General features: G+C 41.4%; 4 protein-coding genes across 9 annotated transcripts in view; 3 read left to right on the forward strand and 1 right to left on the reverse strand.

Annotated features, from left to right (window-relative positions):
* The window catches only part of LOC5508657 (malonyl-CoA decarboxylase, mitochondrial), a 20,242-nt gene extending 5,529 nt beyond the window's left edge, over nt 1-14,713 (reverse strand). Inside the window, exons 1-11 of one of the 2 annotated variants that reach the window (XM_048721875.1) lie at nt 14,595-14,713; nt 13,967-14,085; nt 13,571-13,621; nt 12,395-12,571; nt 11,972-12,019; nt 11,677-11,772; nt 10,094-10,234; nt 2,381-2,533; nt 2,049-2,213; nt 1,591-1,690; nt 102-260 (exon numbers count right to left, since the gene is read on the reverse strand). In XM_048721875.1, the coding sequence (XP_048577832.1) occupies nt 102-260; nt 1,591-1,690; nt 2,049-2,213; nt 2,381-2,533; nt 10,094-10,234; nt 11,677-11,772; nt 11,972-12,019; nt 12,395-12,571; nt 13,571-13,621; nt 13,967-14,002 (1,126 nt within the window). In that variant the 5' untranslated portion in view covers nt 14,003-14,085; nt 14,595-14,713. Of the gene's footprint in view, nt 1-101; nt 261-1,590; nt 1,691-2,048; nt 2,214-2,380; nt 2,534-10,093; nt 10,235-11,676; nt 11,773-11,971; nt 12,020-12,394; nt 12,572-13,570; nt 13,622-13,961; nt 14,086-14,594 lie in introns of both variants that reach the window. The other variant, XM_048721874.1, reaches the window with a different exon arrangement.
* LOC125559854 lies at nt 4,611-5,189 on the forward strand. Its single transcript, XM_048721877.1, has one exon. It carries the CDS (start codon nt 4,611-4,613, stop codon nt 5,187-5,189), a length of 579 nt encoding a protein of 192 aa, XP_048577834.1.
* On the forward strand, nt 5,255-7,574 carry LOC125559853. The gene is made up of 2 exons (XM_048721876.1): nt 5,255-5,384; nt 5,547-7,574. Exons 1-2 carry the CDS (start codon nt 5,255-5,257, stop codon nt 6,770-6,772), a joined length of 1,356 nt encoding a protein of 451 aa, XP_048577833.1. The 3' UTR covers nt 6,773-7,574.
* A 685-nt stretch (nt 14,714-15,398) lies between the features above and the next one.
* LOC116610707 lies at nt 15,399-23,529 on the forward strand. 5 transcript variants are annotated; one of them, XM_048722137.1, is made up of 5 exons: nt 15,401-15,663; nt 16,449-16,474; nt 17,741-17,865; nt 21,388-21,593; nt 21,828-23,529. In XM_048722137.1, the coding sequence occupies exons 3-5, from the start codon at nt 17,748-17,750 to the stop codon at nt 22,473-22,475; spliced, it is 972 nt and encodes a 323-aa protein (XP_048578094.1). In that variant the 5' UTR covers nt 15,401-15,663; nt 16,449-16,474; nt 17,741-17,747; the 3' UTR covers nt 22,476-23,529. The 5 variants fall into 5 exon arrangements, with proteins under 5 accessions (XP_048578091.1, XP_048578094.1, XP_048578095.1 ...); XM_048722136.1 differs by lacking the exon at nt 15,401-15,663 and adding an exon at nt 16,135-16,254 and having other exon boundaries at nt 17,730-17,865; XM_048722135.1 differs by lacking the exon at nt 15,401-15,663 and adding an exon at nt 16,135-16,254.
* The last annotated feature ends 342 nt before the right edge of the window (nt 23,530-23,871 follow it).

The following is a 23,871-nucleotide window of genomic DNA, read 5'->3' on the forward strand; positions in this document are numbered from 1 at the left end:
CAGGGGTACCCTTGGGTCGAGACTGTCTCAATTTGGGTGGGTCACCAAACTGTAAATCTACGCCTTAAACATAAGAAGTTTCAACGAATGACGATTTGTACCTTTGTTTTCAATAGCGTCTTTTAGCTCCAAAGTCAACCACGCACGGAACCCTGGGATAGGCGAAAGCGTTGCATACTGGGTAATATTTGGAAACTCGTGTTGAAGCTCGCGGACCACGTGCTTGATGAGAAAGTTCCCCAAGTCCACCCCTGCCAGGCCTGAAGAGAGAATTGGAAATGACTACAAGTCAGTAACTGGATAACGGGATGTTAAGTTTCTGGATTGCGGACGAAAGCTGAATTTCTACTAAATTTTGCTCCAACCGTATAGTGCGAGCGACGCGCACTACTGTGTCTCTCAATACAAAGTTTACCATGCGGCGCGCGCTACCGTGGCCACCAAGACAAAGTTTACCATTCGACGCGCGCTACCGTGGCCACCAAGACAAAGTTTACCATGCGACGCGCGCTACCGTGGCCACCGAGACAAAGTTTACCATGCGACGCGCGCTACCGTGGCCACCAAGACAAAGTTTACCATACGACGCGCGCTACCGTGGCCACCAATACAAAGTTTACCATGCGACGAGCGCTACCGTGGCCACCAAGACAAAGTTTACCATGCGACGCGCGCTACCGTGGCCACCAAGACAAAGTCTACCATGCGACGCGCGCTACCGTGGCCACCAAGACAAAGTTTACCATGCGATGCGCGCTACCGTGGCCACCAAGACAAAGTTCACCATGCGAGGCGCGCTACCGTGGCCACCAAGACAAAGTTTACCATGCGACGCGCGCTACCGTGGCCACCAAGACAAAGTTTACCATGCGACGCGCGCTACCGTGGTCACCAAGACAAAGTTCACCATGCGAGGCGCGCTACCGTGGCCACCAAGACAAAGTTTACCATGCGACGCGCGCTACCGTGGCCACCAAGACAAAGTTTACCATGCGACGCGCGCTACCGTGGCCACCAAGACAAAGTTTACCATGCGACGCGCGCTACCGTGGCCACCAATACAGAGTGTTAAAAAGCTTATCTAATACGATATCCAACATGAGAAAATCAGGAGTTTTGTTTGACACGAGCTTCATAACTAGGAGGATTCTGGCGTGCTTCATTGCCTCGCTACTTGGCTAGTGAAGTTCAGAACAATCAGATAGCACTTGTCTTCCATCTACTTCCATCTACTTCACACTGTCAAAGGTGCCCAAGGTAGCACGCCTCGTACTGTAAAATTAGACTTATTTGCTCCATCACACACACTACAACAGAAGCCTGCTAGTGATGCGACTGTATCACCAACTATTTACAGTGGCTGTCTGGCTTTCAATCCTGCACACATAAGATAGGGTCATGAATGTTAAAAAAAAGAGGTTGAAATTTTACCCATCTTTGGGCCGAAAATATGGGTTATCAAGACCGGTACTGGCTTTCTAAACCCGTAAATAAGTTGCAACGCTTATTTACGATTCTCTCTTGGAATGTGTTCATTTTCCTGGGTGATGGTCATGATTGGTAGGCCGGGGAGGGGGGGGGGGGTGTTACCTTTCTGTGTCGAACATATGGAGTAGAAAATCGCTGTGGTTCTGTTTTCGAGCTCATATTCACAGTCATCGATGTCAACTTCGGGTTCACTAAGAATGGACTGAAAGGAGAAGATAAGTTGAAACAGTTTTTAATACCTGCATATTGTCTTAGAGTTCATACTAAAGAGTGTTGCATAGTGGGAAGGCTGACTGACATTCTTTAATACTTGAATGGTGTATTATGGGTAGGCTGGCTGAAATTCTTTAATACCTGTATGTTATCCGATATCTCGTATTCGAGTGGTGTATTATGGGTAGGCTGCCTGAAATTCTTTAATACCTGTATGTTATCCGAGACCTCGTATTCGAGTGGAGTATCACGGTTAGGCTGGCTGAAATTCTTTAATACCTTATTTTATCCGATATCTCGTATTCGAGTGGTGTATTATGGGTAGGCTGCCTGAAATTCTTTAATACCTGTATGTTATCCGATATCTCGTACTCGAGAGCGGTATGCAGCACCACTATGGGTTCCTGGGGCATTGAGCGGTGGGTGAATATGTAGCACCTTCTATCAGGTGCCAGACGCCGCTTGAGGTCATCCCAGCCCTGGATAGGGTGCACAGCCTCGTAACGGATAACCTGCGACACAAATGTAGGCAAAACTCTATTACTGTCGAATCTGACAAGGAAAAATTCAGAAGGATTAATGATTAGAAAATGTATTCAATTTCAATTATTTTAAACTCTCATTACTCAGGCTCTTAGCTGATATTGAACATAGTTAGGAGAAAGTCCTAGTTGATCACCTTTTCAGAGACGCTGCAGGGTGAATTCCACGTGACCCGTTGAAGGTCCAGCAGACCGACAGAGAACCACTGTGCAAGAAGATGCTTGATTGATGTGCTGAGCGCCTGTAGCTCCTGACGAGCTGTGAGCTGAGTCTCGCTCGTAAGACCATCCTATACAAGGAATAAAGTGAGATCTGATCTAGCGTGACATGAGCTTACAGGATCTGACATGGTCTAGTGTGACATATATAATCTAGCGTGACATGAGCTTACAGGATCTGACATGGTCTAGCTTGACATGATCTAGCATGACATGATCTAGCATGACATGATCTAGCATGACGCGGCGTGGTCTAGAGTGACATGATGTAGTGTAGCACAAGCTTACAGGATCTGACATGGTCTAGTGTGACATATATAATCAAGCATGACATGAGCTAATATCTGGCATGACATGATCTAGCACGACACAACCTTATACCTGGCGTGACATAGACTATTGTGACATGATCTTGCATGACATAACCTTATACCTGACATGGCATGGTCTAGATTGACATGATATAGCATGATACAACCTTATACCTGGTGTGGCATGGTCTAGCGTGACATAACCTTATACCTGGTGTGGCATGGTCTAGCATGACATGATCTAGCATGACATAACCTTATACCTGGTGTGGCATGGTCTAGCGTGACATGATCTAGCATGACATAACCTTATACCTGGCGTGGCATGGTCTAGCGTGACATGATCTGGCATGATACAACCTTATACCTGACATGGCATGGTCTAGCGTGACATGATATAGCATGATACAACCTTATACCTGATGTGGCATGGTCTAGCGTGATTTAGTTTAGTGTTTTTTTTTGTGTTGGGCACTATAGAGCAATGGGTGAGAAGAGTCTTGCACAGAAGACCATCCCCATGGGATAGGAAATTTAAGGAGCCGCACAATCTAGCATTGATTGAAGGTACAAGACTCAACACATGGTCTAGCATGACACAACCTCACATCACATGGCATAATCTAGCATTGATTGAAGGTACAAAACTCAACACATGGTCTAGCATGCCACAACCTCACATCACATGGCATAATCTAGCATTGATTGAAGGTACAAAACTCAACACATGGTCTAGCATGACACAACCTCACATCACATGGCATAATCTAGCATTGATTGAAGGTACAAGACTCAACACATGGTCTAGCATTGATTGAAGGTACAAGACTCAACACATGGTCTAGCATTGATTGAAGGTACAAGACTCAACACATGGTCTAGCATTGATTGAAGGTACAAGACTCAACACATGGTCTAGCATTGATTGAAGGTACGAGACTCAACACATGGTCTAGCATGACATGATCTAGCATTGATTGAAGGTACAAGACTCAACACATGGTCTAGCATGACACAACCTCATACCTCACATGGCATGGTCTAGCATGACACAACCTCATACCTCACATGGCATAATCTAGCATTGATTGAAGGTACAAAACTCAACACATGGTCTAGCATGACACAACCTCACATCACATGGCATAATCTAGCATTGATTGAAGGTACAAGACTCAACACATGGTCTAGCATTGATTGAAGGTACAAGACTCAACACATGGTCTAGCATGACACAACCTCATACCTCACATGGCATGGTCTAGCATGACACAACCTCATACCTCACATGGCATAATCTAGCATTGATTGAAGGTACAAAACTCAACACATGGTCTAGCATGACACAACCTCACATCACATGGCATAATCTAGCATTGATTGAAGGTACAAAACTCAACACATGGTCTAGCATGACACAACCTCACATCACATGGCATAATCTAGCATTGATTGAAGGTACAAAACTCAACACATGGTCTAGCATGACACAACCTCACATCACATGGCATAATCTAGCATTGATTGAAGGTACAAGACTCAACACATGGTCTAGCATTGATTGAAGGTACAAGACTCAACACATGGTCTAGCATTGATTGAAGGTACGAGACTCAACACATGTACCCCCCTTTGGGCACCTAGCTTAAAGGGATTAATTGCTCAAGCCAGCATATTGTATTTCAGTTATCTCTAGTCTTGATTGCTAGCACACGTTCACAGCTTCACTCGATAATTCTTTGTTCTTTTGCAACGTTTATATATCAAGCTCATATTTTTTGATTGCAAAAGTGCTCTTTGTGGCTATAATTTTCCTCGGAAATCCATCAGTTCGACAATGATAGCTGAGATAGTTGCTTTATTTGCATTTTTGTTTGAAAATTGCACAGGAGTGGTATTGATCGAGAACTATGCATCAAAAGAGCGCGGCAACGAAGAGGAAGGCACCGCGGAAAAGCTTCGAAACCTGATTCAAACTACAAAACGACATGAGCTCGAAGAATTCACCAACTTCGATGAGACCGACGATGTGTTCCGTGAGTTTGATCCCCCTGAAGCCGAAGAACGAGATCCCAGATCATGGCCGAAAAGACTTCCTTCGTTCAGATCAACTGCGTGGGAATCTTTCAAGACAGTATTTCTTATTAAAACTCTTGCTGGTACGGCCTTAGGCCTCCTTGCGGTTTCACTTGCGTTTCTTGACTTCAACACAGCAGATCTCTGCTACGACAAGACTGCAGAATGGGACAAGATGCCACGTGGCGTTCAAAGCATTCGAGTGACCGGCCAAGCCGTCGAAGGGTTTGTTATTGAGCTTTGGGACTTCCTTCTGTTGTCAACAGCATTCCCGTGGTCTCTGATGAAAGAACTGAACTTGCTTACTCTAAACTTGCTTTCAGGGGAATCAAAAAACTGATAAACTTCCCCCTTGGTCAAGACATTGGGGGCGTTCCTTCCGTTACTGTTGTTTCATTACCGGATATGTCGTTTTGTGCTTTGAATGCTGATGCTTGCTCCCAGCCGCTAAAGGCTGCAGTTCCTGACTGTCGTGGCTTTTCCACGGGCGCTGATTATATTCATGATGTGTGTTTTCCTCAGCCGGTGGAGGCTGGTGTTCTAGACTGTCGTGGTTTTTCCACGGCCTTTCCTCGTGACTCTCAGCAGGCGAATGATTTTTATTTGTACGCACATGAGTTAGTTTTTCGTTCTGGTCGCCCGAACTTTGTGGTTTCTCGCATTCATGATGTGTGTTTTCCTCAGCCGGTGGAGGCTGGTGTTCTAGACTGTCGTGGTTTTTCCACGGCCTTTCCTCGTGACTCTCAGCAGGCGAATGATTTTTATTTGTACGCACATGAGTTAGTTTTTCGTTCTGGTCGCCCGAACTTTGTGGTTTCTCGCCTGCCCGTTCCAAGTTCCCTAAAGATCAATACTTGGAGGACTTTGTTGTATGATTATGACGACCAAATGATTTGTGATTTCCTGGAGTTTGGTTGGCCGGTGGGTTTCACTGGCGATACTGTTCCTATTTTTGATGCTCGCACTCACCGGGGTGCGCTCAATTTTGCGACTCAAGTTTCAGAGCATTTACAACGTGAAGTCTCGCTTGGTCGTGTCGCTGGGCCGTTTACGGATCCTCCCTTCGGGGGTGGATTTGTTACTTCACCGTTGAACACGGTTCCCAAGCGAGATTCTGAAGAACGTAGGGTAATTGTGGACTTGAGCTGGCCTAAGGGCGGTTCAGTAAATGATGGTATTCCGTGTGATAGTTTTCTGGGAGATCCGTTCGCGACTTGTTATCCCACTATAGATGACATTGTGGAAGCGATCGTGCAGTTTGGCCCGGGTTGTTTTCTCTATAAGAGGGATCTGCGGCAGGCGTATAGGCAGTTTCCTGTGGATCCCGGCGATTACCGTTTACTTGGGTATATTTGGAATGGACATTATTACTTTGACACTGTTTTAACTATGGGGTTACGCTCTGCTGCTCAGGCATGTCAGCGCGCCACCTCAGCGGTAGCTTGGATTCATCGACAGCAAGGAAAAGTTTTATTTAATTATTTGGATGATTTCATTGGGGTTTCTGAGGCTAGCTCTGCGACTTCCGATTTTGAGCAGTTGGGGACTCTTCTCTCCTCTCTGGGACTGATCGAATCTGTTTCCAAAGCTTGTCCGCCTTCATCGCTCATGCTGTGTTTGGGAGTGATGGTAGACACGAATTCATTTACGTTGTCAGTTAGTCCTGAGCGGCTAGCGGAGTTAGAGCTTCTCTTACATGATTGGAGGAACCGCAAAACTGCTCGCAAACGGGAGTTACAATCCCTAGTTGGCAAACTTGTGTTTGTTTCAAAGTGTGTTCGTCAGAGTCGGGTGTTTATCTCGCGCTTATTAAGTCTGCTACGAACAGTTCAATACAATCATCTTCACGTTAATTTAACCGCGGAATTTCGCAAGGATATTATTTGGTGGTGTCATTTCCTGCGGGAATACAACAATGGGTAAAACATATTTGTGCGGCTTGTTGGGTACAATCGAGAAAACAGGAATCGCATAGAGAGGATTCATCTGATTGTCCGCTTTCAGGGGAATCAAAAAACTGATAAACTTCGCCCTTGGTCAAGACATTGGGGGCGTTCCTTCCGTTACTGTTGCTTCATTTCCGGATATGTCGTTTTGTGCTTTGAATGCTGATGCTTGCTCCCAGCCGATAAAGGCTGCAGTTCCTGACTGTCGTGGCTTTTCCACGGGCGCTGATTATATTCATGATGTGTGTTTTTCCTCAGCCGGTGGAGGCTGGTGTTCTAGACTGTCGTGGTTTTTCCACGGCCTTTCCTCGTGACTCTCAGCAGGCGAATGATTTTTATTTGTACGCACATGAGTTAGTTTTTCGTTCTGGTCGCCCGAACTTTGTGGTTTCTCGCCTGCCCGTTCCAAGTTCCCTAAAGATATAGCACAGGGACATATAGTAATTTAAAGACTCAGTTTAAGGCCTTTTTTCTATTTTGCTTATATTTTGACTTGACTCCATTACCAGCAGACATAGATACGGTCTGTCTTTATGTACAGTTTTTCAGTCGTTCGATTGCACCACCTTCGATTCGTAATTATTTAAGTGGGGTCAAGTTATTACATCTTTTCGCCGGTTATGACTATGCATTTACTAAGGATTTTAGTTTATCCCTAGCCCTGCGGGGAGTTTCCCGTAGGATACCACATGTACCTCAGAGGGCTCCACCGGTAACTCCTAGCCTTTTATTGCTAGTTGCGCGAACAGTAGATTTTCAACATGATGCTAACTCTTCTACATTGTATTGCGCATTTCTCTTTGCATTTTTTCTTATGGCGCGTATAGCTAATATCGTACCGCTTTCTATTAAGGCATTTAATCCTACCCGCGATCTCACACGGGGTGATGTTTTGTGTAACGAACACGGGCTTATCGTCACGTTTAAGCATACAAAAAAACTATTCAGTTCGGTCAGCGTCGATTACACATTCCTCTGTTACGTATTCCAGACTCGTTATTATGTCCGGTCGCTGCCTATAACAACATGATTCGCCTGGTACCCGCTTCTGCACGCAAACCGCTGTTTTTATTGCTTGGTCATTCAGGCCCGTTTGCTTTGACGAAGTCCAGTTTTGTTACCGAATTTCGTCTGGCGCTTTGCTCAGTGGGGGTTGCTCATGCTGACTCATATCGGGGTCACTCATTTCGACCCGGCTGTGCCTCTTGGGCGTTTAACCACGGAGTACCAGGGGAATTGATACAGTTGTATGGTGATTGGGCTAGTGACTCTTACAAATTGTATTTAGAATTTAGTAATCAATCAAAATTGGCGCTTGCGTCCCAGCTACGTGCTTCCATTCAGGCCAGTACTTAGGCCTTCTGCACTGTTTTGTTGTTTGGCCGGTGGTTTGGTGGCAGAGAGGTTTATTATTATTATTTTAGTTTTTCATTTATCAGTTTGTAGTGATTTTATAATAAACTTCTCTTATGCCAAACACAAAACAGTGTCAGTGGTTTATGTTGGGTTGAGGAATTTACCCCCCTTTGGGCACCTAGCTTAAAGGGATTAATTGCTCAAGCCAGCATATTGTATTTCAGTTATCTCTAGTCTTGATTGCTAGCACACGTTCACAGCTTCACTCGATAATTCTTTGTTCTTTTGCAACGTTTATATATCAAGCTCATATTTTTCCCGCCCTCCCACCCTGAGCTTTGTGTGAAGGGTGGCAGAGAGGTTTATTATTATTATTTTAGTTTTTCATTTATCAGTTTGTAGTGATTTTATAATAAACTTCTCTTATGCCAAACACAAAACAGTGTCAGTGGTTTATGTTGGGTTGAGGAATTGTCTAGCATGACATGATCTAGCATTGATTGAAGGTACAAGACTCAACACATGGTCTAGCATTGATTGAAGGTACAAGACTCAACACATGGTCTAGCATTGATTGAAGGTACAAGACTCAACACATGGTCTAGCATTGATTGAAGGTACAAGACTCAACACATGGTCTAGCATTGATTGAAGGTACAAGACTCAACACATGGTCTAGCATTGATTGAAGGTACAAGACTCAACACATGGTCTAGCATTGATTGAAGGTACAAGACTCAACACATGGTCTAGCATTGATTGAAGGTAAAGGACTCAACACATGGTCTAGCATTGATTGAAGGTACAAGACTCAACACATGGTCTAGCATTGATTGAAGGTACAAGACTCAACACATGGTCTAGCATTGATTGAAGGTACAAGACTCAACACATGGTCTAGCATTGATTGAAGGTACAAGACTCAACACATGGTCTAGCATTGATTGAAGGTACAAGACTCAACACATGGTCTAGCATTGATTGAAGGTACAAGACTCAACACATGGTCTAGCATAGATTGAAGGTACAAGACTCAACACATGGTCTAGCATTGATTGAAGGTACAAGACTCAACACATGGTCTAGCATTGATTGAAGGTACAAGACTCAACGCATGGTCTAGCATTGATTGAAGGTACAAGACTCAACACATGGTCTAGCATTGATTGAAGGTACAAGACTCAACACATGGTCTAGCATTGATTGAAGGTACAAGACTCAACACATGGTCTAGCATTGATTGAAGGTACAAGACTCAACACATGGTCTAGCATTGATTGAAGGTACAAGACTCAACACATGGTCTAGCATTGATTGAAGGTACAAGACTCAACACATGGTCTAGCATTGATTGAAGGTACAAGACTCAACACATGGTCTAGCATTGATTGAAGGTACGAGACTCAACACATGGTCTAGCATTGATTGAAGGTACAAGACTCAACACATGGTCTAGCATGACACATGACAAGCATTGATTGAAGGTACAAGACTCAACACATGGTCTAGCATTGATTGAAGGTACAAGACTCAACACATGGTCTAGCATTGATTGAAGGTACAAGACTCAACACATGGTCTAGCATTGATTGAAGGTACAAGACTCAACACATGGTCTAGCATTGATTGAAGGTACAAGACTCAACACATGGTCTAGCATTGATTGAAGGTACAAGACTCAACACATGGTCTAGCATTGATTGAAGGTACAAGACTCAACACATGATGAGCTGTGAGCCAAGTTTTGTGTGATCTAGTGTGATGTGCGCCTGATGAGCTGTGAGCCTAGTTGATCTACTGTAAAAAAAATTGTATGATGTGCACCAAATAACAAGTGAGCCACGTCTTGTAATCTAGTGCAACATATCAGATGCTGTAGTCTTGCTAATATGACCATCCTGACATGAAATACTAAAAATGCAATTAGTTACCTAATACGTACCTGCAGGTCACTGCGCATGTCCACAATAAACTTGACTCCGCCCTCAAGTCGGCTGATGTGGGAAAGCAGCTGGATGTAGTGTGGCTCAAGCACCTGACGAAGGCGGTCCTCTGCACGCAAGACTGCAGTGATACCTGTGTCCTAGACACAACAGATGGAAAACAGTACGGTAAAACCCTGCTAATGAGAACAACTGTGCCTTAGACACAATACAAGAGAGGAACAAACACTGCAGAATAGGGGGGAGGGAATCCCATCAATTACCATTGGGGAGTGTTCTACAGAAATTCTTACCCCTTAAAGATAGTGCATTTGGTGTGGTTTAACCCATTGACTCCTGGCTTTTTTGGAGCTGAATTTACAAAAAACAGACTGAAAACAGATACCTCCCCCCCCCCCATTCTGAGTTTTATACAGCCCGTCAAAGTCAAACACAGCTGCACCTAGTCAGTCAGCTTTCCAACAGTGCTTTGCGCTCCCCACTATTAATCCCTCGTCGTTGTGCTGAAGCCAGCACAAGTTGATGGTTGCTTGTATTTTTCATCAAAAATACAGCTATGAGCATATTAGGAGAGTGTCTCAGGACATCATAAAGTCTTTTGGGGCATAATTGAGTGCTTTGCTTATGCAAGCAAAGGTGGATTCATGATGATTTTTTCTTGTTTGGCTTTGCCCGGATGAGAAAATAATTTTCTAATGAATCACCACAGCTTTCCTGAATGCTGTCTTTTCTGAAACCAAATTGATTCCAAAATTGTTTACACTGCTATTCTGGGTCTGTATGACCTGGAATTGATTCGTTTGGCTTCGGGGTGAAAAGACTTATAAAAAACCATCTGACTTTGGGGAGAGGAGTGTTGACTGGCCCTCCCCTCGTGAATTTTCCCCTGGATCTCCCAGAATGCTTTGCAATACGTAGATATTTTCGTGGTTGTACAATCCTTCAAGGAATGGACATTGTGTTTTGAGGCCAAGGAAATGTACCTGGAGGATCAGAATAAAGGTATCTATTTGTGTCTTGAGCTGTGTTTGCTGATCTCTCTCCCTTGTGTGGTATTTTGAGCATTTTATTGAGAGGGGTGATTCTGCTTTTCTCTCCTTGTTCGATTTGAGATTTGTCAAAGAACCTGTGCTATTATTTGGCTTAAGAGTAGATGCCAACACCTTGGTTGGATGCATATGTGCAAGACCATTTATCCCTTAGACTGATGCCTGAGTATCTTCATCTTGTTGTGTTTATTTTGAATTTATGAATTTTTTGGGTTGTGGGTACTTCCCAAAGCCGGTACAGGCCGGTTGAGGGGTCAATGTGTAAGCAATTTCGAAGCACTAATTAAAGTACACAGGGATAGCATTTACAGTAGAAATTAATACATAAGATACAGTAGGATGAGTTCCCCCTGTCTAATGGAGAGTCCCCCAGGGGACAGCTGTGTTCAAGACACAACAGTGAACCAACAAGGCTCGGTTGATTACAAATCAGTGGAATTGTTGGTGAATTTCTTCACAGCACATCCCAGCATGGTGTGTGTTGTTTGAATGGGGCTTTAGCTGATATAAAAGTGATTGAAAACAATTTGTACCTTAACGTTGACCAAGTTCTCAGCCAAATGAAGAATGTTGCTGTGGTCCACTCCAAGGTCGTGCTCAAGAACAAGGAAAAACGCCATTTTCTCGCTCTGAAGAAGAAGATATAGAAGAACTAAAATAAACATCAAAATACTAATTCAAGTTTAGACACCAGACATAGGTTTGGTCACAAGGCAAGGCATGTCTTTTTGGTGCTCATTTTTAAAAAGTGACAGACAATACTATGGTATCAAAATAATGTATTATGTTTAATGGGGAATAATAAATGAATGAAAACATGAATATTACCTGGGCTGTAAGTTCGTTGTAAAGGTGTCGAACCTCTTTAGCAATTACCTGAGAATTAAATACAAACAAATAAATATTTTATTAGGCACAACAAAACCAATACAAACAAAATCTCATATTTGTTTCTTTAAAAAAATGTCAACAGACTTTCTAAGACTTTTTTAAGTTCAAGCTTGGGTGTGGGGATTTCAAAACAGAGGGGAATTCCCCATGACACCAATATGATACAGTATTTTTCAATTGCATCAGGTCATCATTCTGCTCCGCTAGCCCTTCTCCCAGAAGCACCAAAATGTGATCTTAAGGCCTGCCTAAACAAGGGACATCTTGCATGCAAAAATAGCATGTAAAATATTTCCCAAATTGTTTAGCCATCACATCACCACACTACACTTTCTCCACTCCTAATATTATGAATCTTACATTTGGCATAAGGTCACCGCCCTCCTGTGTCCTCTTGGCTTGCACTGCCTTACTGAGCATATCTCGTATGTATTTGACTCTCTCGCGGGATGCGCCTGGTATGTAGGAGTCTTCTGGGTGTGGCGTATCCCCCATGTTCATTAGTAAGCCAAGCCACTTACTCTCCACAGCTTCACTCTGATGCACATAATACAAAATAATTTAAAGGGGCTACCCCACGCTCTCCTAGGTGGCTCAGTTGGCAGAGGGTCGCTCTGTAGTGCCTGTGCCTCTCACCACTGGGTTCCTGGTTCGATTCCCGGTTCCTACGTGAGTTGAGTTAGTTGGTCTCTCCTTTCCTCCCTCCATAAAACCAACAATTTCTATCTTAGCTGTGATCCGTGGTCAGACATGAGTTGTATGGCGGCTGCCTGAGGCGCCTTCCCATGCCTTTAATTCGACCACGTCTGAATCTGTGCTCTCGCAATTCAGCTTACAAGCTGCAATAAGAGTGATTAGCTACTCCAATTTATTTATTTATTTATTTATTTATTTATTTATTTATTTATTTATTTATTTATTTATATATTTATTTATGTATTTATTTATTTATTTATTTATTTATTTATTTATTTATTCTCTCTCATTTGCTCCAATAAAGGGCAAACGCTCAAAATGGCAGTTCAACTAATCTGTCTCACAGAGGTGTACCTATCTAAGGTGCACTCTACCAAATGCTTATCATTTATTGCAAAACAAATTTAATGCTCTTTTCTTCTGAGTTCATGATGAAATTTCATAATTCTTTTATAAAACTTGATTATAGTTTATTATTGTAGCCTGCCATCAATCTGACAAAAATTTGAGAAAAACAGAAAAGAAAAATTTCCTAGTTTTCTAACATGTTTTATTAAATATTTAATAATAGTGATAAGACATTCAAGGTGACAAAGACAAAGATTTAAAGAAAGTGAAAAAAAAATTCAAATAATTCAATAAACTATTTGTACTCGAATACGCATATTCACAAACCCTATCCATATGTTTTCTTGTACTGCACTCTTCGTTTGTGCACGTACTTGATCACATGGCAGGATTGTTCAACATCAGAGATTGCCTTTTTGTTTATGTTCTTTGAAGTTCATGGGGTTTCCTAACCATCTCCCTCTACTAATTATTCCTAATTCCTATACCCACCTTGGTCTGGACTGGTTTACTTGTGACCTGTATAGCTGAAGTATGCAGAAACTGAAAAATAATACAAGGGTTAGGATTACAGTAATATTTTTAAAAAAGACCATTATTAAGAACATAAGACACATTTCATTGACCTAACTGACAAGCTTCAGCCTTCTCGAAACCCACCAGCTCCTGGCCCAGTGAGCCACCTTTTCTGGATATTTGACTGTCTCCATCCAGACAGACAATATATTATTTTTGTTTTGGTGTTAACAGGAAAAATAAAACCTTCAGTAACACAAACCACCTCCAAACCCACGATGACCTGCTTCTAAAAAAAGTTTTAGAACACTGAAGCTTCCTAAATAATGCCCACACAAAAAAAGTCAACATCTTGAAGTCCCCAGACCTTGCCTCTGTGCTGACAATTGTTAGACACTGGATCACCATGGCTCACAGAGCTGCATATTAATGAAATGGTTGGATGTTCTCCAGTATTTGGAATGCACTGGACAGTGGATCTACCTTGAAGGCTGCAATTACGACAAGAAAACTAGCAGTTAAAGTGAAATATTATGAAAGAGTTTATATTCTTTTCATTTCACCCTAGCATTATTATCATTATCAATGTATGTTAAGAAAACAAGTCATCAAATTTCTAATCATTCTTAATAAGTGTCAAAGAGCTGAATTAAATGAATAAACGCTGGACTTTGACCTTTCAGAAATCTCATTCAATCATTTTGCTTTTATTGCCTTTTTGACACCTTTTTTGACGCCCATGACAATTCCCAAGGGATTTATAAAATCTTAGTACCTTGCTCTAAAAACATAAATGAGGTGGGTATACATGAGAGATTTCTAATGGCAACCAGCGATGATCACATTCATGATGTCTGTTTGAGTGTGAATTTTCTAAGATCGATGTTCCCTAGAGGGATATTAGTACAACTAGTATAACTCTCATATTCAAACTTTGTCAACTACAGAAACAACTGCAGGATTAATATCAAGGTGGCAAAAGCATATTGATTGTCATTACCTTAAACAACGCAGCCATTTCCAAGCACCGAGTCTCATATCAGAGTCGGTTTTGAATGAAAGTTCTTGTTCTTGTGTTTACTATCAAGACCTGATGTGAGCCGGCGATTTTATAACCAGCGGCCAATTCCGGTAGGTCATTCATGTATGGTACATCATAGGGATATACGATACAATAAGATAATAGGATGTATCATACATAAATTCCACAGCTATTTAGTAAACAAACCCCTTCTGGCGGCTGGGGTATGGGCGGATAATGTCCAAGGATGAGAAATGGTACGAAAAATAAACAGTTGGCCGAGAAGCGAAGCTTTGAGGGCAACAGTGAAATTTTGAGGACCATTTCTCATCCGCGGACATTATCCCCCGATATCTCAGTGAGCCAAAGAAGGGGTTTATTTATTTTATATCCCAGTGACTACACTGGAAATGCGAAAAGTGTATTCTACGCGCGCTGGACGTGCACTAGAATTTTTGCCATTCTCGAAAGATAACAATCCACGCAACATTTTTTTTTTCATTAGAATAAACACTACAAGCTCAAAACTCGCATACCAACTAATGGATTTACGCCTAGACTGTTTTCTTATTGTTCTGCTGAGAGCTGGAATAGAAATTGAAGCAAAAGTTTTCAATTTTGAAATGTCTTCTGCGCGCGCGCTGACGTGCACGGGAATGACGCCACCAGCGCGCGCTGTTGTGAAGTTCTTTGTCATTGCTTTTTCTTTCCCGTTTCAGGATAAATTCTAAACAAATACATTGATAATAGTTCTATGAAAGAAATGAAACATTCTTTCTTTGCCTTAATAGCGTTTTGAAAACCATGGTGTTTGTTTGAGGAGTTATTGAGCAGACGAAAAGCGAGTTTTTTATAATTTCAATATTTATATAGTAACAAGCCATAACTACTTAAAATAATCCTTGAATACATGATTGGTTTATCCGGTTAACACGTCTTCTTTCATTTGTTTATTTCTTTTTCTTAATTTGAATTGTTATTATATGGCCACCTCAAGTGGACGGCGAGAGGTAAAAGCTAAAAAAGAAGTCGATACTTGTATTGACAGGTGGGTAGCATGTTGGTGACGCATAGAATCAATATTTTTTTTATTACAGTAGCAGGTTCAGGGGTTCCAAGGAGACATGACCTCTCCCCCCTTTGCCTGTTTGCTACGATTTTAGTTGAAATGCAAGAAAGATAGATACCAGAAATTTTCTTTCCGCCACAAGCAAAAACAAATTTATGTTATTATTTGTCCGAAAGTATGTCTACTAGCGAAGTCATTTACTAACAACAACAATAGTTCATTGTGTAACCCCCTTATGATATTCATCACTAATATCACCACTAATACAATCATAATCTTTTCAAGACAAGTTGATAGAATGTTTAGGTTAGGAATGTCGTTGATCTCCAGGAAACGGAAGTCATTATGTTTTGAAAATCTTTTAAGGATAGGATTTTGTTTATAAAGAAGCCCCCCCCCCCCCATCTCCCTCCCACTGCGCTTTCTAGAAAGGCTGGCACTAATTACTGCTGCTAGTAATTAAGCAGAGAGTCGGATCCTTCAACAACAATTAAAAGAAAAGTAGTGAGAGCGTGAAGGGCGTAGTTTGCAATTTTTTTTTTAGACTCAAGACCTTCGTTATCTTCCTCGGTAAGGCTTGATCATATTAATCAATAATTTCATTTTTTATTATCAATGTCTAAAAGCAGATAAAATTGTTTCTTATAAAATTGGGCCTGACGCGGGATAATGTGCTCTTATGCATGAAAGACGTGGCAAGTAATTTAAAAGAAGTTTTGACAAAACATGCAGATTGCACCTTACAATTGCAATTTTTTTTTTAGACTCAAGACCTTCGTTATCTTCTTCGGTAAGGCTTGATCATATTAATCAATAATTTCATTTTTATTATCAATGCCTAAAAGCAGATAAAATTGTTTCTTATGGAATTGGGGCCTGACGCGGGATAATGTGCTCTTATGCCTGAAAGACGTGGCAAGTAATTTAAAAGAAGTTTTGACAAAACATGCATCGAAATAAGATTATGATTGCACCTTATTCAATGGCAAATAAAATTGCTTCATATGGAACTGTGACCTTACGTGGGATAATGTGCTCTTATGCATGAAAGATGTGGCAAGTAGAAGAATTGGCAAAACATAAGTCGGGAATAAATTATAATTGCACCTTAACCAATGGGAATGTAAGGGTGAACGATACATAAGCATAAAAAAGTCTTCTAGTATAAGTACATAGCCGTTTCTATGGATTGCATATCGGTTGCTATGGGCCATGTCAGGTGTACAAAATGATAAAAACAATGTGAAGCATATCTCATGTATGTTATCTACTTTCAAATTGACATATTAAATTGTCATTATCGATTCAAGATTTTCAACACGTCCTTTTTTTTCCAGAGTCGAAAAGATATCTAAAATATCGAATCGAAGAGTTATACTTTTCCTCGCACATGAATTTTATTTTTTTTCTTCAAAACATTTTATAGCCACCGCATTATTATGAAAATTATTTCCTATTTCTTGCGAGAAGACTTCCGGTATTCCACGGTTTTCCTGACAGGCTTTTATAAATAGAAGATGAAAGATTACACAACAAGCTTCGTACGAGCTAGCTTCCAGAAACCACGACGAAACTCAGTAAATATATTACAATGCATGCTGAGCGACTCAAAACACCAAACCTTGTCTGTCGTTTTTAATGAGGAATTGCATTCTCTATTGCGTGCCTCCGTCCCCGAAATTTAAATAAAACAATTATAAGGACCAGTACCAGTAGAAGCGCCTCCTTTATTGCATTTCTTGGAGCTAGTTGATACAGAGGTTGTTGCATAATACTTCTATTTGTTACATTTGCAAGGTCTCACGAAAACCGCGGTCGGTCATCTCGCAAGAAATACGAAACCGATTGTAACAATGAGAACCGCGGCTATGTAATGTTATTTTTAGATATAATAAAATTCTTGTGTAAAACTCTTCAACATTTCAGATATCTTGTTTGACTCTCGACCTATCCGTCTTGACTCTCGGCCAGTCTAGAGTCTCGGCCTATCTTTCTTATGATTTTCTATAGTTTTTTTTTTCTTTTAATACAATGATTATAAATAGTTTCTTTTCAGGATAAAGATGGCTGGACTTTCCATGCTTTGTGGTTTTACCCTTCTGATGGCTAGCTTTTTCACGATCGCCGAGTCGATTGAAAGAAAAGAAAATAAAAAAAGTGGAATATTCATGAGAATTGAAGGTAAATATGCTAGGCAAATACCTGGAATTTCTCGTTTTTTAGTTATTAAAGGAAGAAAATTTCAATAGTTTTATACGAGCGGGGAAAGTTTTAACATGACGTAAAATAATAACTTTGTGTCGAGTACATAATATTTTTTTTTTCAATTCTAAAAAAAAAGATAGACAGCCGTTTATAAAATAGATAAAAAAATATACAAAAACTTGGGTATTCAAATATACTAATATACACAACCTCCCCTTCTTATATCTAAAGAGGGAATAAGAAAAAAAAGCTTTTGTTTACGTTTGCTAGTTTGTCTTAGCTCCGAATTTTCATATTAATCTATTTTCAAATCTTTACGTATTCGATAAATTGTTTGCGTTGAGCGTTTTGATGGGAAGGTGATAACTCCTTGTAAAGCTGAGTAAAGTCTTATTGAAATTAAAGTAAGTAATAATGTCTTAAAGGCCGCAAAAGACTGTGATAGAATCAAAGGTAAACAACGCTTTTATTAAAAGAGAGCATCTTCTAAAATTTTAAACCCTTGATAACTTGGAAGCAGTAGTATATGTACGTCATTTTGGTGGTCGTTTGTGGCGGTGGGTGTGACGGTGGACGTGGCGGTGGGGATGTGGCGGTGTGAATGTGATAGAATGAATGAATTTGGTCGGCGTTGTTGTCGATGAGCGTAAAGTGCTAAAGATCGATGTAAAAGAGGGCTCTGTTCGGGTTGTTTTTGCAATAAGGAAAAAAAACGATAGTCGAAAATATCAGAAATAGTTATTAGTGTAAGCGCAAGGAGAATTTGTGAAAACGTGAGGTCATGTTTTTCTCTTGAGAGTTAATCGCCCGCGAGTTAATAAATGCATATGGCACGCAACAACTGGTGTTAATTGTCCTCAACGGGCAATTAATGCATACGGAACAAGCGACTGGTGGTTATTATCTTTGGTAGGTTAATTGATGCATTCGTACTAAATACTTGTAGAGGAAGCGCTTAAGCCAAAAATCAATTTCTTTTCGCATTTCCTCAGTGAGTTTGATGAGAGATTTCAGTTGGGGTTTAATTCGAGAAAAGTATGCCTGTTGGCTTGACAACGCCCGTCTACATGCCAACAGAATTGTTTGTTGTCTCTAAGAAAAACCTTTCATGTTTACGTAAAACCAAAATGGATTGCATCGTATGCTTGGCTTGTATGAAAGTACTAGATTGCTGCAGTTGAAAATGTCACATGGAATGTCTTATTAAGTGTCAATATAGCTAGCTTGACCGGGGATATGTTTGAGTTGCCCTCGTTGCCGCAGGAGTCAAAGAAATGTTAAGAGAGAAGTAAAATACATATACTGGATCCCAACCTTGGAGAGGAGACCCACCTGTCAGAGCAGATCATTAACATGGCTAGATTTCGCCATAAAGGGGTGGATGATGGCATAACCACATCAAAACAAGACATAACACCAACAACAACAAGCAGTCACAAGAAATAAAAGGAAACCAAGGCATAATCAAATCAAGACAATAATCAAATCGACCAAAACAATACAATAATTTGTTTTGCGTTATCTAAAAAGATAAGAATGTCTTTTTTTTTGGGGGGGGGAGATGTTTTTTTTATTATTTATTGGATTCAACAGAATAGAGTCTTCCATCTCCGCTTTGTCACACTATTTGTGAGACAAAGGTGTCACGCGAGGTGTTTTATTTTACAAGATAACTACGTCGAATGCGACCAGTCAATCATGTACATATAACCAAAAAATGTTCGTGTAGCAATCTAGTGTTGTATGTATTGCCTTCTTTTACACTCTCCTCCATGCGCGACTGGGTTTGACAAATAGGGAACTTAATGGCTTAAGAGCTAGCCTTTTGATTAGGCCATATATCTAGGCTATAGAGCTAACCTTAAACCCATATAAAGACCCACTCAATACAAATCCGTCATTAATTGCTTCTCTTAGTATGGGAATGTTTACAAAATGTCTCGGCCCATCTCAGTAGGGTCCATAAAATAGATTAAGACCAAGGAAAATTCTGGCTCCAACAATAGGATATCCTCTCGCGTTAAACCGACGGAGCCCAACGCCACGGAAAACAGTTACAGTTGACCTTTTCAGCTCCAACATCCGTTTACCTGTATGGTAACAAGGATGACAGGAAGTGGAAAAACTGTTATTCGGGTCCAGAAACTTCTTGAGTATGCGCAACCATTTCACATACACCTCAACGAATCGTTTGGTGCTATTCCCAGTGGCAACTCGCCTATACGGCCATATCCATTTCTGTGCCGGGATTAGAGTTTGTGGAAGGAAATTCCAGTCCAGTTGGACCAGGACTCCTATTTTGATGTCAATTTACGAAACCTGATCCTTATCGACGATCAGATGATAGAAACTGGAAATGACAAAAGGATCTCAAATTTATTCACGAAAGGGTCCCATCATAGAAAGCTATCTTTGATTTACATTGTGCAAGACCTGTTCCATCAAGGCAGGGTCAGCCGCAACATAACGTTGAATCTTGATCAATTGCAAGTGCTGACTTTGGCTAAGCAAATGTATGAAGAAGCCGTCAAAAGACCCTATGGCTACCTCTTGATCGATCTAAAACCCGCAACTAGTGACCCATGCACACTCCGTACCAACGTCCCAACCGGTTAAATGCCAGATGAAAAGTAAAACAAGGAGGATTTTTAAAACAAAGTCCTAAAATTTCTTCGTAAACAGAACATTAGAATTTTCCCCGAGGAACAACGTATGAGAGAGCAAGATGAACGACATCCTCAACTCTACAAACTTGGAGACAGTGAGAAAGTCATCAGGTACACACAGCTTTATGATGATTTTTTACGCATGAAGCATCAAACAAGTCACTAGCCATTAGAGCAACCTGGGTTCCCTGCTGTCCCAAGTACACCTCAAGTGGTCCCACCCTCCGAGCCAGCCACAATCCTCTTTCAAAGACTTTCTATCTCTTATCGCGATGTTCAGATGTTGTGTCAAACGGTTTCGTCGTGTAATGGATCTTCCGCCGTGTGATAACCAGTTTGCTGGAGACAAAACTCAACAGCATACTTAGGAAAAATTGTGAATTCTTTGATACAAATAATCTATAATTGTGATAGAGTTTCTCAAATTGCTTTTACACTTCTTTGATGTTTGGAAGTTTGTGTTTTCTCGAGTGCGGATGCGACCTTTAAGGAAAGCGTGGTTACATAGCTTGAGCGGGCAGGGGAAAACCGAAACCACGGATTTCCCGAGCGATGACCACAAAAAACTGAGTCGCATAGTTATACAACCGCTGGAGAGGGGTCGTCTGGAAGAAGAACAAAAACTGCTTTTTTCGAGTCGTGTTATAAGAGTTTCAGTCGCGTTGCTGGATTGGGCGCAAGACGCGCTGCCTCTAAATATTTTCATGATATAAAAAGGGAAGCCGGGAGTTCGAGTGTAGAAACAACTGGGTTAAAGTGTTCGAGTTAACGGGGTCCACTGTATATCTGTATATCTTTCTCCCCTTCACAGAGTAAACTTGTATTTAAACAGGTTTTGCCATCATACATGGCGTGATCTCGGAACACGGTGTGACTTCATCAGTTGAATGTGGTCAGAAATGCCTCATGCATTATCAGTGCCGATCGTACAACTTGGTCAGCGGTTCTTCATGTCAGTTGCTCAATGTCACCAAGACAACGGCAAAAGATTCTTTGGTTGAGACACCGAACTCCATTCATTTCTATGACAAAGCTGAGGTAAGAGAATGGAATCAGACAAGGACCGATGAACGGGCAGAAAGACAGACAGAAAGACACCAAACTCAACTTACATGGGCGACAAAGATAAGGAGAGAGATAAAATAGAGACGGACAGACGGACGGACGGACGGACGGACGGACGGACGGACCGGAGGCCAAAAAGATGTCATATAATTGTGATAAATATGTGAAATGTGATATAATGTTTTATACCTTGAATTTTTTTCCTAGACTTTTAAATCCTGCCTGGATTTCCTTAAGATTGGAATTACTGAAAATGGTATTTACACCATCACCGGAAGTGACGACAAACAATTCAGCGTGTACTGTGACTTCCGGTCTGAACCACCCGCAGCCTGGACTCTAGTTATGGCTTTTTCTCGGAGAAACAGAAGAATCGACGCCTTCTGTAATAAGGCTTTCTCCGTCGACATCCAGCGCAACGAGAACAACCCCAACTGGAATGACTTCCGGCTGTCCCTTCCCAGAATGCAGCTCCTGAAATCCCAGTCTACTCATTGGCGCGTTACCACAGGATTCCCGGTTTTTAGTGTAGACTACAAAGATTACGTTCGTGGAAAATTCTTGGCGTTCGACATCATGACGTTCAGTGGAGCCGATACCTGCAAACCGGTTGAACTGGTAAACATCCGAGGATTCGTGGGAGCTAACACTGAGGCGGCGTTTTGGCAGGATGGAGCGGCTCTTCATATCGACAGCAGCGCCACTCGTTGTCAGTTCAAGTCAAACTCGGGCGCAGCCTTAAGCGAGAACAACTTTGGCTTTTACTGCGAATCGGATTCCTCCATGAATGTGAATTTTCGCGGAACGAAAGACGACGACAGCACCACTGAGTATTGGTTCGGAGGATATGCATAGTCAGAACATGGCGGATCAAGGCGGGATCCCAAGGAGCCAAAGAGATTTATGTGTGAAAAAAGCCTTAGAGAGTTTTTTCTTAGGTGCATATCCCCATCAAACCCTAATATCGCTGTATCAATTCCTGTAGCAATTTCCTGTTTGTTAGAGCTAGGAAGCCGATGTAACAATATGAATGCTAGAAGCCAATGAATTTCACCGGAGAGGGAGGGGGGGATTCTGATAAAAACAAACGTGGGTGATCGTCGGCAAAATCGATTTTAACCCTAAGGGAGGGCACTTTGGGCGTAGTCAACAAAAATTCTTACCTTCATGGGTGTAGTTGAAGGATTTTTTAAACCTAAAAGATGGCTGAATCGGGAGAAAAACGTTAAATATCCCCTTAGGGGATCGAATTGGTCGAATTTTATACTCTAAGAGATGGCAAAATCGGAAAAATCCTTCAACACCACCTGTGCGTCTAAATCCAGGGAGTGTCCAGTTTTCTTTACGTAGTTTCTTTTTTTCGTTTCGGACATTATATTTGGCACGCTAATCTGTTGAATTTTTTTCGAAACCACATGCCATTTTCACCTCTTGGTTTGGACAATTTTGTATTCTCTCACTTTATATTGAGAAATTTAATGTAGTCACGTGAATGATGTGCATGCAGAGTCAAGTTTTAAAAAGTTGCTTAATCATGAGTGAGTTATCTTGGAGTCACCTTGACTTCATTGATAATTTTCTAAATACGCAGGGACGAGAGACCAACTCTGTCCTCACGCATTTGGCTGATTGGTTCGTTTTGCCAAATGTATCCAATTCTCCCCGTTCCCTTTTGAATCGCTTATTTTCCTTCACGTGGGACCACCACATGAATTGCTGGCCTTAGGGTATACATATAACGAGCCTATTTCTGTATGTTATGTTGTTAGTTGTAGTGTTGTTATGCTGCTGCTGCTGAAGCTGTGTGTGTTGAGTTAGAGTATGATCATATCATGGGTTCCCTGTTTTGGACATATATGTGATTATGCTAATAAAAGATCCCGGATCTTCTTCGCGATTCCGGAGCTAAGATGGCGTGTTTTGCCAATCTTCTCCCACGTTTAATCCAAATGATATTTCCCCCATCATGAACGATGAAAGAAACCCAACATGTTGTCTCTCGGGCAAACAATCAAAGCTTGAAAACACCAGACTCGCCTTCATCTTCATCTTCGTCTTAACCCTATTCAGACTGCAATTGGTGTATGGCTTAACCCTATTCAGACTGCAATTGGTGTATGGCATAACCCTATTCAGACTGCAATTGGTGTATGGCTTAACCCTATTCAGACTGCAATTAGTGTATGGCTTAACCCTATTCAGACTGCAATTGGTGTATGGCTTAACCCTATTCAGGCTGCAATTGGTGTAT

This window comes from Nematostella vectensis, chromosome 14 (assembly GCF_932526225.1).
Source record: "Nematostella vectensis chromosome 14, jaNemVect1.1, whole genome shotgun sequence".
Classification (NCBI taxonomy): domain Eukaryota; kingdom Metazoa; phylum Cnidaria; class Anthozoa; order Actiniaria; family Edwardsiidae; genus Nematostella; species Nematostella vectensis.

Bases quoted from the DNA above. Each gene is read 5' to 3' on its own strand.
- LOC125559854 (XM_048721877.1), top strand. From the start codon at position 4,611: ATGATAGCTGAGATAGTTGCTTTATTTGCATTTTTGTTTGAAAATTGC.
- LOC125559853 (XM_048721876.1), top strand. From the start codon at position 5,255: ATGTCGTTTTGTGCTTTGAATGCTGATGCTTGCTCCCAGCCGCTAAAG. The intron at 5,385-5,546 runs GTGTTCTAGACT...CGGTGGAGGCTG, and splicing joins TCCTCAGCCGGTGGAGGCTG to GTGTTCTAGACTGTCGTGGT.
- LOC116610707 (XM_048722134.1), top strand. From the start codon at position 15,599: ATGGCCACCTCAAGTGGACGGCGAGAGGTAAAAGCTAAAAAAGAAGTC. The intron at 17,866-21,387 runs GTAAATATGCTA...GTATTTAAACAG, and splicing joins AATATTCATGAGAATTGAAG to GTTTTGCCATCATACATGGC. The intron at 21,594-21,827 runs GTAAGAGAATGG...TTTTTTTCCTAG, and splicing joins ATTTCTATGACAAAGCTGAG to ACTTTTAAATCCTGCCTGGA.